The sequence below is a fragment of the Hipposideros armiger genome, unplaced genomic scaffold, assembly GCF_001890085.2.
Source record: "Hipposideros armiger isolate ML-2016 unplaced genomic scaffold, ASM189008v1 scaffold_1481, whole genome shotgun sequence".
Taxonomy (NCBI): domain Eukaryota; kingdom Metazoa; phylum Chordata; class Mammalia; order Chiroptera; family Hipposideridae; genus Hipposideros; species Hipposideros armiger.
The window spans coordinates 127,527-143,287 of record NW_017732831.1 but is presented as its reverse complement, the minus strand read 5'-3'; the positions used below and the strand labels follow the sequence as shown (position 1 = coordinate 143,287).

Below are 15,761 nucleotides of genomic sequence, written 5' to 3'. Positions count from 1 at the left end.
TGAGGTTCAGCATTTTGAGGAGGAACCCATGCTTACACCTTGGGGACCATCCCAAAGAAGCAGCCAATTTGAATGAATATTAATTTATTTAAATAGTTAGTGAATTTTTCACTTAAGTTCACATAGACTTCTATAAGACATGACTTGTAATAAAGGGTGAACAAATAGTTAGCAAATCATACTGTGTAGAACAAATATATGCTGCACTGCATAGGAATATATAAAGAATACCAGAGCTTATTATCTAGTTACAGCCATAAGAAAAGTATATAATAAAGATGGGTAATCACACTCACACGCTCACATGCATGAACTCACACATGCCTGCAAGCAAAAGACAGAATGCATTAAATGAGTTCAGCAGAATGCCAGCAATGAGTGAGAATGTGGGTGATTTAGGAAAATCTCATATATGAGTTGGGGTTGATGTCTGTTTCATACAATGAGTAAGTGTGGGGTGCACTTTTTAGTCAGAATTGCTTTCTTGAAGATAAATGTGAGATGAGCCTTCCTCTTGCTTCTTGAAATTTCCTGGACTTAAAGAGAGTTCCCTTTCTTCCTATAATATGAATAAAAATTATGAGTGCTGATTTCATAGATGTTACATTGAAATACACAATATAATGACTAAATAACATCGCATAATATTTAATGGCCAGTTTACAATTTTGTTTTTTGATAATACAATAGCCTAAATATGAAGAATATCAAAGCTAAATATGACCTTGGAAATACCACCAGAAAACCATAGCTATCACTCTAAAAAATTATCTGTATTCATTTCTAAACATAATTTTAGGTGACTTACAATATATTATTTCTGTAGTGAAAGTAATATTGAATTGGTAATATTCAGAAACAGAAATGAAATGTGAGGAGAAAGACATGTCATGGAACATTGCTATCAAGAAATATAATTTCAGATTTTGCATTTTTGGGTGTCCAGATGAATGCTGAAATTACAATCAGATATCTCATCAACAGAATCAAAACAATATAAGAAACCATAACACAAACAAGAAGAAAAAGGGGATTTATTTTCTTAAATACATTTAATGATAATGAAAAATACACTTTGGCACACTTTTGAGAGTGGCAATTGCAACTTTCATTTTCATAGGTGATTGAAATATCAGAAGTCATGACTTTCTCATTTTATAAATAAGAAAGCAAAAGCCAAGGAAAGTGGCATAACTTGTACTTCCGACTAAATCATTCCTGCAGATGAAATATCCAGACAGGAAAGCAGAAGACAATGTTTCCACAGTGATGCAATTTGTACTCCTGGGGTTTTCTGACCTTCCACAGCTCCAAGGGTTACTCTTTGTGGTGTTCTCCATCATGTACATGATAATCTTAATTGGAAACAGTCTCATAATAATCATAACCAGGCTGGACGTTGCACTACAGAAACCCATGTATTTTTTCCTGGCTAATTTTTCTTTCTTGGAAATCTGTTACGTGTCTGTCACTCTCCCTAGGATTCTGGTGGACCTTTTGACTCAGAATAGAAGCATTTCTATGTTGGAATGTGCCACCCAAATGTGCTTTCTCTTTATGCTGGGAAGCACTGAATGTTTCCTCCTGGCGGTGATGGCCTATGACCGCTATGTCGCCATTTGTAACCCTCTGCACTACCCTCTCATCATGAACCACAAAATGTGTATCCAACTGGCTGTTGGCTCCTGGATCATTGGAATCCCAGTCCAGATAGGACAAACATGGAAGATTTTCTCTCTACATTTCTGCGATTGCAATCAAATTAACCACTTCTTCTGTGACATACCCCCCATTCTCAAGCTAGCCTGTGGGGACACTTCAGTACATGAGGTGACGCTCTATGTGGTAGCTACGTTATTCATTGCAGTCCCTTTTGTGTTGATTCTTGCCTCTTACAGCAAAATCATTTTCACCATTTTGAGGTTGCCCACAGCCAGAGGACGGGCCAAAGTCTTTTCCACATGTTCTTCCCACCTGCTAGTTGTGCTTTTATTCTTTGGATCTGGTGCCATCACCTACTTATGGCCGAAATCCAGTCATTCTGCAGGAATGGACAAACTGCTGTCTCTCTTCTATACCATAGTGACTCCCATGTTTAATCCCATGATATACAGCCTTAGGAACAAGGATGTTATTGCAGCCCTGAGAAAATTATTTCTTAAAAAATAACGTGATGACTGTAATTGTAATTGTTGTAACTGTTTGCCACTCAGTTATGAATGAAACATTTTAAATCTCTATATTCCTCTTTTAAGATGTTAACCGCTTCCATCTTATGATGTATATTTATGATATATTTTAAATACTAACCTAAAAGCACTGGCCAAGTGGCTCAGTTGGTTAAGAGCTCACTGAAGAGTTTGAGCTCTGAGCAACAGCGGTGGAGTCCGGCCCGAGCTGAGCAGCCATTGAGCTGCCAACAGGTGGCAGGATGGCTCAGCTAAATAAACAAATAAACAAACAAACAAACAAACAAATAAATAAATAAATACTAACCTACAATTTACTGTGACAGGATATATACTAGGCCAACTTATCTATGTTCACTGCTCTATGCCTTAAGAAGGGTAATCCTACTTCATGAATAAAATGGTAATGTGCATCACGTATTTTATATAAAAACTTGAAACAGAATTCAATCTGTTAATATTTTGGCTTAAATATCCTAAGAATTGTACAAGACTATTTACCTAAATAATTTCTTAAATCATCACACTTGCATTTGTTAGTGGTGTCTCATTCTTGGCACAGAGACTGGCCAATAGCAGTTGAATAATGAATATTTGAATGAGTAATTAAATGAGTGAATGGATAAATGAGTATTGCTATGCCCTATCCCAGACTCCTGGTACAATCTAGAGATTTCAGATTATCAATAAACATCAGGAAGATATTTATTTAACCTACTATTCACCTATGTGAAATTACTCCAATCATGATACCTGAAGGATAGCTTACATGAACTTAGTACTCTTCCTAATAACTTCCCGCAAAAACACATGATACAACAGAACATGGCTACCTGTCCCAAACACCTTGCTTTGCCATATTTCTATGTTCTACTAAGCAAATAGGATGCCGAAGTCATCTGCTTTAAGTTATTTTATCTTTTTTGTAACTGTGATTCAAATGGCTACGCCCAGGCCAATTAATATTTTTAAAAGAAAACATCCATAGGTTTAAGGTGGAGAAATATGTTAGAAGTTATTTTTCAGATTACCCACAGCCCATACCGTTGCATTTACATTAGGGTGTCTAAGCTTCCGTGTCTTTAACCCTTTCTAATGTGTTTGAAACTATCAAACCTTTCACCTGTATAATCAGGGAAAGTCAGCATCTGTCAGCAGAACATTAATGCCCATCCTCCCAATTCCAGATTCTCGAATCAGCAACTCACATTAAGAGATTGTTTAGTGCATCCATCTATGGGAACTTCCGCTAGCGGTTTATTTCACACTTATGCTGTTCTGTAGTTTTAGTTATAACTGTACACCTTTGGATAAGACAGTGTTAGCTCCTGCTCTATGTTCCACTTCACCAACCCATTACATCATCTATCATTTAGCATGATTTACTACATATAATTAGTTATATATTTTATTCATGAAAGTATATTTGTATATTTTCCTTTCATTTTAACATTTCACATAAGACTTTTATATGTGGTCCATGATGAAGACCATCATGATGATGATAAGAGTGATGATAAAGATTATGATTATGATGGAGACAGGAATGACACTAGTGGCAACAATAATAGCTTACAATTACAGATATTTTTATAATTGCCAACACTTTCCAGTTGTTTTGGATCTATTAAATGAAGTAATTCATCTAACAGTCCCAAGTGCTTACACATTTGTCAGTCAATTTTGTACTCAAATGAGACATGACACAGGAAGATCAAGCAACTTGTAAAAGGTCACACAGCCTAAAGGTAGTGTGTCCATAATCCTAATCCAGTCCTTCTTGATAGAACTATATTCCTTATCCATGACTATATTTATACTCTGTTTGGTGGACAAGGTTGAAATGCCCCAGGATGGAGAAATAAAAGGGCTGGGACTGATCTCAAGTCAAGAGGTACCTGGGGTGCAATATCTAAGGAGGCACACTCTTGCAGGGTTGTGCAGTGCAGAGCCAGCCTCGAAAATAAGTGAGTGCCTCATAAATTGTGTCCCTGAGGGGTGTCACTCCCCTTACCCTAGGCCTAGCCCCATTAAATGGAAAGAACAAATGAATTCTAACTCATCAACCACTTCTTCTGTGACATCCCCCCAATACTCCAGCTGGCCTGTGGGGACACCTTGGTGAACGAAATGATGGTCTACATAGCTGCTGTGTTGTTTGTCATGATTCCATTTCTGTTGACACTTGTCTCCTATGGCAGAATCGCCACTCCAGTCCTTACATTACCATCAGCCACAAGTGAGGCCAAAGCTTGTTCCACCTGCTTAGCTCATCTTATAATTGTTCTTTGATCAGCCATCACCACGTATTTAAGACCCAAGACCCAGGACTCAGCAGGAACTGACAAAGTTCTTCCATTTTTCACTCTATTGTGTCACCCTTGTTTAACCACATGATATATAATACAGTCCAAGGCACAAGGAAGTGATAATGGCACTGAGGAAAGTGCTATGTAAGTAATTTACATCATCTAAAAAATGAAGTTATTTACAGGGATTGAGTTCTCGTATATTTTTAATAAAATTTCAGCAGCTATTTATCTTAAACTTAATTTATCTGTCTATACATTGGTAATTATTTCCAAATTTAAAATTACTTATAATGTTAAGAGACATGTCTGTCTCTAGTTATACAGTTATATATGTGTCCACAAATAGCAAATCACTCCTTTGGGAATTCTATATTTTATTGTGAAATGTCCATTCTCAGTAAGAACTTTTGACAAGGATTGATGAAATAGATTCAATTGTAACATAAATCTCTGTTATATCCCATGCTGTAAAAGAGATCATTCATTTGCATAGAGTTGTCAAGGCCATTTTGAAAACATAGGCCTAACAATGACTCTATGAAGAAATCATTTCTTAGAGAAAATAACTCCTTTCATTGAGAATGTAGTTTATAAATGATGAGAGTACAATGAAAAACAGTAGAAAAAAATAAAATGAGTTAATTAAAAAACATTCTAGAGGTTTGGAAATCAATTGATGAGAAGCAAGAGGAGGAAAGAAACATAATAAAATAAGTGATCTGTGGAGGTTCAATATAACACTCATCTCACACCTACAAACAGCAGTAGGCTCTGAAGTCCAGGGAAGTAGCAGATATTTGTTCATGCACATCGTGAGAAGCCAGGGCACAATGCACTCCACCAAAAGGTTTAAGAAGGCAGAGAAATGTAAAAATGATTATAAAATGATTTACATTAACATTGTTAAATTTTAAAATGTCATTGTTTAAATGGGTAGCCTTCATTCTATGAAACACTAGATTTCATCCTATGCATCCTTCTCCAATATGCTTGCATTTTCCAACAAGACTTTTTAGATTCAAGATCATGACTGTATTTTCGTAATATTGTTGTGACATAATTAATGAGAATGGGCATTATTACATTTTATAGATAGAGAAATTGAATGCAAAGAAGAGTGGAGATACTCAAGAATGCAGTTTATAATAAATTAGGAACAAAAATCAATTAATAAAAATATATTTTCATGTATGTTCTCTGTACTACATCTTCCCAACTCTTGTTCTTGCCTGTCTTTTTTATTATAGTCATTCGGTGAGTGTGAAGGTGTATTGCATTGTGGTTTTAATTTGATTTCCTATAATGAGTTTTGATTTTGATTATTTTTGTGTGTATGCTTGTGATGTTTTTGTTGTCACGTCTATTCAAATCTTTTGCATATACTAAATGGGGTTGTGTTTTACTACTGAGTTGGAGGATTCTTTATATACTCCTCATACAAATCTTTTACAAAATACATGATATACAAATATTGTCTGTCTGTGACTTGTCTTTCACTTCCTTAATGGTTTGGTATAAAATACAAAGATTTAAGTTTTCATGTATTTTACTCTATTTTATGGGTTGTGGCATGCTCCCGGACCCCTTTCTGTAGTCTGAGAGATGACGAGCCCTGCCTGGCTCACGTGAATATGCAGAAGAAAGAGTGAGTCATGTTGAAGATGACATTATCACTCCAACAGTCCTAGATTTATTTCTTCTGCATTTTTAAATACAGAGAAATAAACTTCTCTCTAATTTAAGACACTGCACATTGCATTTTAAACATGTTAGTATATATCATAAGTGACATTTACTTATAAATTTCTGATGATTTTTAACCTATATATTTTTTTAATAATCACAAAAAAGAGAGGTAGAGAATTTAGAGTAGGAGCCGTATGGCAAAATGTGTATTTGGCTGTTGTTCCAAACTCCCCGAGTGGCTGGCAGAACGGTTTCATTCAATGAGAAAGTGACTTGGGAAAGAAGCTGATCCCAAGGGTAAAGAATGTCTCCTACTTAAAGAGCACCATTTGTTATGACCACAGAGCATATTTTAGAAGGGGGTTAACCTCTGTTTCAAAAAAAAGTAAATGATCTAATCTTAAAAATAAATAAAAAACAAAAAGCAGGGTTTTTTTCTCATGTCCTCTCTGCTTGTATTCAACCAGTAAAGGTAAGCATTATATTTAACCTCAACCCAAACAGGTAAGCGTGAATTATTTTTGTCCAGTTTGGTTTTACAGGTAGGTGTATTTATTCAGCATTGGCAAAGAATACTTACAGAAATTTTTAAAAAGTATCTTTGTTGTTGCTGTTGTCTAGTTTTAAAAACACTGATTCAGGTAGACTTTGCACTTTTCTGACTCATTATTACAACATCAAATGAGAAAATACAAATTACATTTAATACACTGGGCCAATATATTATAATTACTGTCATTGTCATTACCATCATCATAATAACCATGATTATCATCATCTTAGGTGCTAACACTATTGATTACATGTACTAAGCACATATTTATGTATTTTACATGAAGTAAATCTGGGGATCATATCTCACAAAATGTAATAATGTATAAGTAAGGAGGAGCAAGATGGTGAATGCACTCTATTGAAATGGTTCTGTATCCTACTCGTAGCAAAGGGATTTCTTTTTTATTAAGAGTTAAGTACCAGGATAAATGAATCTGAAAATATTAAAGAGATTGGCATGTTTTCATTTTTATCTTTAGAGACTTCTAGAGGAAAAAGCCTTGTAAGTTGCATTTTCTGATTTCTATTTCCTATCTTCAATTTAGTTTTATAAACGTCTTCTGAAATCAGCATTATATACATTGGAATGATCATTTGTGTAAAGGATATCACAATCTCCACAGGAAAAGAAGGAATTATTGCAGTGTAACACCAGACAAATAAACAGAAAGTATTTGAATGAAAATAAGAGTGGCCACATTTAGTTGACGTGTAAAGAGAAGCATCTAAAGATTTGTAGAAGTCAGAAAAAAAGCCTCTATATTGCAAGATTTGAGGCAGCTATTTTTGATGAGAATGTGTTTAAAAGACTTTTATGATTTGGGTAGGATTTAAATAATTAAATTATTTGTTTTACAAATGATTTTACATTGAGAATTCTATTGAATATTAATAAAATTGTCACACTATTTTAGTAATAAAAAAGTTAAGGCCAAAAAAACAGACATAGTAGATGCAGAACACTATAATCTTTTTTCTTTTTTTTTAAAGCTGAGCCATCCTGCCACCTGTTGGCAGCTCAGCGGCTGCTCAGCTCGGGCCAGGCATCGAAGCGCTGTTACTCAGAGCTCAAACTCTTGAGTGAGCTCTTAACCAACTGAGCCATTCAGCTAGCCATAGAACACTATAATTTTGATTGTAAGTACTGTTGTCTCATTCTCTCGCTAATTGTTTTTTGGCGTCAAAGTTTCAGTCTGCTCTTCAGATATACTCCCCCACTTGAACAGTGGAGAACAATGTAGGGAGGTGGGGAAGTTGAATGAAAGAAAAGGTTACATGAAAAGTAGATCCAATAAAGAGAATAATGATGGTGGCAATATCTGAGAGCAATGGTTCGCTCATCAAATGTTTGTGTGTGCTGCATGCTAACCTAGAAAGATGTAGCAATTAATTCAATAAACAATTTTAATCATTGCCGAAGTGTTAGACTCTATATTAAGTTAAATAGGTGAATAAAACATGGTTAAAGGTGTGTAGAATAGTGTAGTGAAAAAAAAAAGTAACGGTGAGTAGTCTGCTTGGGCACATGAAATCACCTTAGTCATGTCGCCTATCAGCTACCAGGTTCTGACCGTCTTAGAGTCTCAGTTGTAGCATTTTACATTTCTTACAATCACATTTTCATCAGATTTGCATAATTATGGGGGAACATTTAAATACCTGTAGTACTTTAATGGATAGTTTGGAAGATTGCAGCTGGAACAATCAATTATTATTTAACTTTCCTTTTCTCAGTCACAGAAAATCCTCTGGATGCCGAAGTTTTGCATGAAGTGTTGCTCCTGACCCACTTGTGTCTATGTTTTTGCAGCTAAAATCTTAACTATTGTCTGGACTTAACACCCTACATTATGGTTGTAAGTGTGTGTCTTCTTTGTGGAGAGTTGGTCTCTAATATCTATCAAATTAGTGAACACATAACATGGAACTTATCCAGCACATACTGAAAACAATGAAGTAAAGTGCTACTGAATCAAACAGTGAATGAAGAGTATAATTTGAGAGAGAGAGAGAGAGAGAGAGAGAGAGAGAGAGAGAGAGAGAGAGAGAGAGAGGGAGAGAGATGCTTGTTCTACACCAGGAGAGAGAGTGAGTGGAGGTTCAGCATTTTGAGGAGGAACCCATGCTTACACCTTGGGGACCTTCCCAAAGAAGCAACCAATTTGACTGAATTGTAATTTATTTAATAAGCTTGTGAATTTTTTCACTTGTCCACATATACTTCTATAAGAATGACTTGTAATAAGGGTTAACAAAAAAAGTTACTAAATCATATTTTGTAGAACAAATATACCATGCATTGCATAGAAAGATGTATAGAATATCAGAAACTTATAATCTAGTTACAGAAATAAGAAAAGTATATAATAAAGATGGGCAATCACAGCCAACAACTCACATGCATGAAGTCACACATGCCTGCAAGAAAAAGACAGAATGCATTAAATGAGTTCAGCAGAATGGTAGCAATGAGTAAGAATGTGGGTGATTTAGGAAAATCTCAGAGATGAGTTGGGGTTGATGTCTGTTTCATACGATGAGTAAGTGTGGGGTGCACTTTTTAGTCAGAATTGCCTTTTTGAAGATAAATGGGAGATGAGCCTTTTTCTTGCCGCTTCAACTTTCCGGGACTGAAAAAGAGTTCCCTTTCTACCTGTTGCAAAATATGAGTAAAATTATGAGTGCTGATTTCATAGATCTTACATTGAAATACACAATATAATGACTAAATAACATCGCATAATATTTTTTGGTCAGCTTACCGGTGGGGGTTTTTTTTTTTTGGTAATAAAATAGTTTAAATATGCAGAATATCAAAGCTAAACAAGACTTTGGAAATACCACTGGAAAGCAATAGCTTTCACTGTAAAAAATTATCTGTAATCATTCCTAAACACAATTTTAGATGACTTACAATATATTATTTCTGTAATGCAAGTAATATTGAATTGAAAATATTTGGAAACAGAAGTGAAAGGTGAGAAGAAAGACATGTCAGGGACCATTGTCATGATTAAACATTAATTCAGATTTTGCATTTTTGGGTGTCCAGGTGAATGGTAAAATTATAACCATACAGCTCATGAATATAATTTTTAAAAATGTAATAATCCATTGCAGAAACAAAAAGAAAAAGAGGATTAATTTTTTTACACATACATTTAATAATAATGAAAAATGCATGTCGGCACACAATTTAGAGCACATGGCAATTGCAGGTTTTGTTTTCATATGCAATTGAAAAATCAGAAGGCATGACTTTCTCATTTTATAAGTAAGAAAACAAAAGCCAAGGAAATGGCGTAACTTGTATTTCCGATTATATCATTCCGCAGATGAAATATCAAGAGAGTTTGAAAGCAGAAGACAATGTTTCCACAGAGATACAATTTGTACTCCTTGGGTTTTCTGACCTTCCACAGCTCCAAGGGTTACTCTTTGTGGTGTTCTCCATCATGTACATGATAATCTTAATTGGAAATAGTCTCATAATAATAATAACCAGACTGGATGTTGCATTACAGAAACCCATGTATTTTTTCCTGGCAAATTTTTCCTTTTTAGAAATCTGTTACGTGTCCGTCACACTCCCTAGGATTCTGGAGGACCTTTGGACTCAGGATAGAAGCATTTCTATGCTGGACTGTGCCACTCAAATGTGCTTTGCCTTTATGCTGGGGACCACTGAATGTTTCCTCCTGGCGGTGATGGCCTATGACCGCTACGTCGCCATTTGTAACCCTCTGCACTATCCTCTCGTCATGAACCACAAGCTGTGTATCCAACTGGCTGCTGGCTCCTGGATCATTGGAATCCCAGTCCAGATAGGACAGACATGCCAGATTTTCTCTCCGCATTTCTGCGATTGCAATCAAATTAACCACTTCTTCTGTGACATACCCCCCATTCTCAAGCTAGCCTGTGGGGACACTTCTGTACATGAGGGGACAGTCCATGTTCTAGCTATCTTTTTTATTGCAGTCCCTTTTGTGTTGATTCTTGCCTCTTACAGCAAAATCATTTTCACCATTCTGAGGTTGCCCACAGCCAGAGGACGGGCCAAAGTCTTTTCCACATGTTCTTCCCACCTGCTGGTTGTGCTTTTATTCTTTGGATCTGCTATCATCACCTACTTAAGGCCCAAATCCAGTCATTCTGCAGGAATGGACAAACTGTTGTCTCTTTTCTATACCATAGTGACTCCCATGTTTAATCCCATGATATATAGCCTTAGGAACAAGGAGGTTATTGCAACTCTGAGAAAATTATTGTGTTAAAAATAATTGGATGAGTGGAACTTTAATTGTTGTAATGCTTACCAAACAGTTACCAGAGAAAAATTTTACATCTTTATATTATCATTTTAAGATGTTAACTGTTTCTAGCTTATGATGTTTTTTATGATGTATTTTAATTACTAATGTTGAATTTACTGTGCCTGATTATAACTAGGCCAATTTATGATGTATTTTTATGATGTATTTGAAACACTAATGTAGAATTTGCTGTGCCTGGATATATACATGGCCAATTTATGTATCTTCAGTGCTCTATGCCTAAAGAAGAAGAATTCTGCCTCATGAATAAAACAGTAATGTGCATCACATATTCCAAATAAAAACTAAAACAGAATTCAATCTGTTATGAATTTTTATTAAATATACTGAAGAGTCCAAGACTATATGCCTAAATAATTTCCTAAATCTTCACACTTGCATTTGTTAGTGTTCTCTCATTCTATGGCACAGAGACTGGCCAATAGCCATTGAATAATGAATATTTGAATGGGTAATTAAACGAGTGAATGGATAAATGAGTACTGTCATGCTCTACCTCAGACTCGTGGAAAAATCTGAAGATTTTAGGGCATCAATGAACATTGGGAGCCTATTTATTTAACCTACTATGCGTCCATGTAAAATTACTACAATCGTAAGACCAATAAAAAAGCTTACATGAACTTCATTCTCTTCCTAATAACTTCCTGCCAAAACACATGATACAACAGAACATGCCTACCTGTCCCAAGCACTTGGCTTTGCCATGTTTCTATGTTGTTCTTAGCAATTATGATCCCAAAGTTATTTGCTTTAAGTTATTTAATCGCTTTCATAACTGTGCTTCCAACGGTTACTCACAGGCCAATTCATATTTTCAAAAGAAAACATCTATGGGTTTAAGGTGGACAAAAATGTTAAAAGTTATTATCTGTATAACTAATGACCACACAGTTCCATTCACATTAGGGTGTCTAGGCCCTCATGTCTTTAACCCATACTAATTAATATGTTTGAAACTATCAAACCTTTAACCTGTATAATCAGGGAACGTCAGCATCTGTCAGCAGAACATTAATGCCCATCCTCCCAATTCCAGATTCTCGAATCAGCAACTCCCATTAATAGATTATTTATTGCATCCGTGTCTGGGAACCTCAGTTAGCAGTTTATTTGACACTTATGCTGTTCTGTAGTTTTAGTTATAATTGTTCACCTGTGGATAAGACAGTGTTAGCTCCTGCTCTATGTTCCAATTCATCAACCCATTACTTCATTGATAATCTAGAATGATTTACTACATTTATTTATTTATATATTCTATTCATGAAAGTTATTTGTATATATCCCTTTCATTTTAAGGTTTCATATGTTATAAGGCCTTTATACATGGTCATGATGAAGATCATAATGATGATGATAAAAGCGATGATAATGATTATGATTATGATGGAGACAGGAATGACACTAATGGCAACAATAATAGCTAACGTTTACAGATACTTTTAGAAATGCCAAGACTTCCCAGTTGCTTTGGATATATTAAATGAATTAGTTCATCTGATAATCCCAAGTGTTTATACATTTGTCAGTCAATTTCATACTGAAAACATCATTGCACAGGAAAAATAAGCTGTATAATGTCACACAGCAAGCAGGTAGTGCGGCCATAATTCTAATCCATTCCTTCTAGGTAGGATTTATGCCTTATCCGTGACACTATATTTACACTATGTTTGGTGGATTAGATTCAAACGCCCAGAATGGAGAAATGAAAGGCAGGGCTGGGACTGATCTCAAGTCAAGAGGTACCTGGGGTGCAATATCTAAGGAGGCACACTCTTGCAGGGTTGTGCAGTGCAGAGCCAGCCTCGAAAACAAGTGAGTGCCTCGTAAATGGTGTACCTGAGGGGTGTCACTCCCCTTACCCTAGGCCTGGCCCCAATGAATGGAAAGAGGGACAGAGGAGTTCTAACTCATCATCCACTTCTTCTGTGACATCCCCCCAATACACCAGCTGGCCTGTGGGGACACCTTGGTGAATGAAATGACGGTCTACATAGTTGCTGTGTTGTTTGTCATGATTCCATTTCTGTTGACACTTGTCTCCTATGGCAGAATCGTCACTCCAATCCTTACATTACCATCAGCCACAAAGTGGGCCAAAGTGTTTTCCACCTGCTTAGCTCATCTTATAATTGTTCTTTGGATCAGCCATTACCACGTATTTAAGACCTGCGATCTAGGACTCAGCAGGAACTGACAACGTTCTTCCTTTTTTCACTCTATTGTGTCGCCCTTGTTTAACCACGTGATATATAATACAGTCTTAAGGAGCAAGGATGTCATAATGGTGAGAACATTGCTATATAAATAATTTACATCACCTAAGAAATGAAGTTATTTATAGGGATTGATTTCTCATATATTTTTAATAAAATTTCAACAGCTATTTATCTTAAACTTAATTTATCTGTCTATACATTGGTAATTATTTCCAAATTTAAAAATACTTCTAATGTTAAGAGACATTTCGGTCTCTAGGTATGCAGTTATATATGTGTCCACAAACAGCAAATCACTCTTGGGAATTCTATATTTTATTGTGAAATGTCCCTTCTCACTAAGAACTTTTGATGATGACTAATGCAATAGATTCAATTGTAATCTAGTCTGTTATATCGCATACTGGAAAATATATCATTCATTTGCACAAAGATGTCACAGCCATTTTGAAAACCAGGTTAGTAATGGACATTAATTAAAATTATGTATCCAGTTACACCTAGCAATGACTCTATGGAGAAATCATTTCTTAGAGAAAAAAACACCTTTCATTGGAAATATAGTCTATAAATGATGATAGTACAATGAAAAGCAGTAGAAAAAAATGAAATGAGTTCATTAGAAACATTTATAGAGCTTTGGAAATCAATTGATGTGGAGCAGGAAAAGAAAGAAACACAGGAAAATAAGTGATCTATTGAGATTCGAAGTAACACTCAACTATGTTCCACGTCTACAACAGCAGTAGGCTCAGGAAGTCCAGGGAAGTAGCAGATGTTTGTTCGTGCACATCATGAGAAGCCAGGGTAGAATGCACGACACCAAAGCATTAAGAAAATTGTTATAAAATAATTTACATTAACATTGTTTAAATTTTAAAACGTCATTGTTTAAATGGGCTGCCTTCATTCTATGAAACAGTGATTTCGTCAAATGAATCCTTCTTTGATATTCTTGCATTTTCCAAAAAGACTTTTTCGATCCCAGATCATGATTGTATTTTCATAATTATTCTGGAAAATAATTAGTGAGATTAGGCATTATTACATTTTATAGACAAAGAAATTGATGCCAAAGAAGAGAGGAGATACTCAAAAATGCAGTTTGTAATAAATCAGAAATAAAAATCAATTAAAAAAAATATTTTTTCATGTATGTTCTCTGTACTACATCTTCCCAACTCTTGTTCTTGCCTGTCTTTTTTATTAGTTATTCTGGTGAGTGTGAAGGTGTATTGCATTGCGGTTTTAATTTGATTTTCTATCATGAGTTGTGATTATGATTATTTTTGTGTGTATGCATGTGATCTTGTTTGTTGTCACATCTATTCAAATCTATTGCATACATTAAATGGGGTTGTCTCTTACTACTGAGTTGGAGAATTCTTTATATATTCTGCATACAAATCTTTTATGAAATACATGATATACAAATATTTTCTGTCTGTGACTTGTCTTTCACTTTCTTAATGGTTTGGTGTAGAATGCAAAGTTTTAAGTTTTGATGTATTTTATTTTATATTATGGATTGTGGCATGCTCCCGGACCCCTTTCTGTGGTCTGGGAGATGATGAGCCCTGCCTGGCTAACGTGAGTATGCAGAAGAAAGAGTGAGTCATGTCGAAGATGACATTATAGCTGCAACAGTCCTAGATTTATTTCATCTGGATTTTTCTTTTTTTTTTTATTGGGGAGTTAGGGGATGGGAACCTTGCTGGGGAATTGGGGGAAGGGGAACAGACAAGTTGCTGTCCTTTTGTTCTTCAGTTTAGTTTTGAAGGACGTTGCTTCACTGGCCCAAGCTGGCACCATCATTGCCCTCTTCCCTGGCGAGGCCGATCAGTTGCCGGCTTCTGGATTGCCGCTCAAGGCAGCCGCTGGCTACACACAGTAGCCCATGGCAACCCGCTGCAGCAGGGACTGCAGCCTCTGCCTCCGCTGGTGACTCTTGGCAGCCCAGCTCCAAGTTGATCTGTTGTTCAACTTCTTAGCTGTAGAGGGCAGTGTCACTGACCGTCATATGTGGGATCCGAACCAGGGCCCTCTGGCGTCCCAATCCTGCTCTTAACCATCGCGCCACTCAGCCGGCCCTCATCTGCATTTTTAATGACAAGGAAATAAACTTCTCTCTCATTTAAGATACTACACATTTACATTTAAAACATATTAGTATAAGAAGCCCCAGTTGCCTAATGGATAAGGCATTGGCCTCCTAAAACATATTAGTATATATCATCAGTCACATGTAATTATAAATTTCTGATTATCTTACCCTGTATTTTTTAATAATCACAAAAAAAGAGAGGTAGAGAATTCAGAGTAGGAGCCATATGGCAAATTGTGTGTTTGGCTGTTGTACCAACTGAGTGGCTGGCAGAATGGTTTCATTCAATGAGAAAGTGACTTGGGAAAGAAGCTGATCCCAAGGGTAAAGAATGTCTCCTACTTAAAGAGCAC

The 15,761-nt window shown here is 35.9% G+C and overlaps 2 protein-coding genes across 2 annotated transcripts; both read left to right on the top strand.

Annotated features, from left to right (window-relative positions):
• Positions 1-1,209: 1,209 nt before the first annotated feature.
• Positions 1,210-2,169, top strand: LOC109377621 (olfactory receptor 10AG1-like). The gene has a single exon (XM_019634030.1). The coding sequence runs from the start codon at positions 1,225-1,227 to the stop codon at positions 2,167-2,169; it is 945 nt and encodes a 314-aa protein (XP_019489575.1). The 5' UTR covers positions 1,210-1,224.
• Positions 2,170-10,077: 7,908 nt separating this feature from the next.
• LOC109377613 (olfactory receptor 10AG1-like) lies at positions 10,078-11,019 on the top strand. Its single transcript, XM_019634021.1, has one exon. It carries the CDS (start codon positions 10,078-10,080, stop codon positions 11,017-11,019), a length of 942 nt encoding a protein of 313 aa, XP_019489566.1.
• Positions 11,020-15,761: the final 4,742 nt, after the last annotated feature.

Bases quoted from the DNA above. Each gene is read 5' to 3' on its own strand.
- LOC109377621 (XM_019634030.1), top strand. From the start codon at position 1,225: ATGAAATATCCAGACAGGAAAGCAGAAGACAATGTTTCCACAGTGATG.
- LOC109377613 (XM_019634021.1), top strand. From the start codon at position 10,078: ATGAAATATCAAGAGAGTTTGAAAGCAGAAGACAATGTTTCCACAGAG.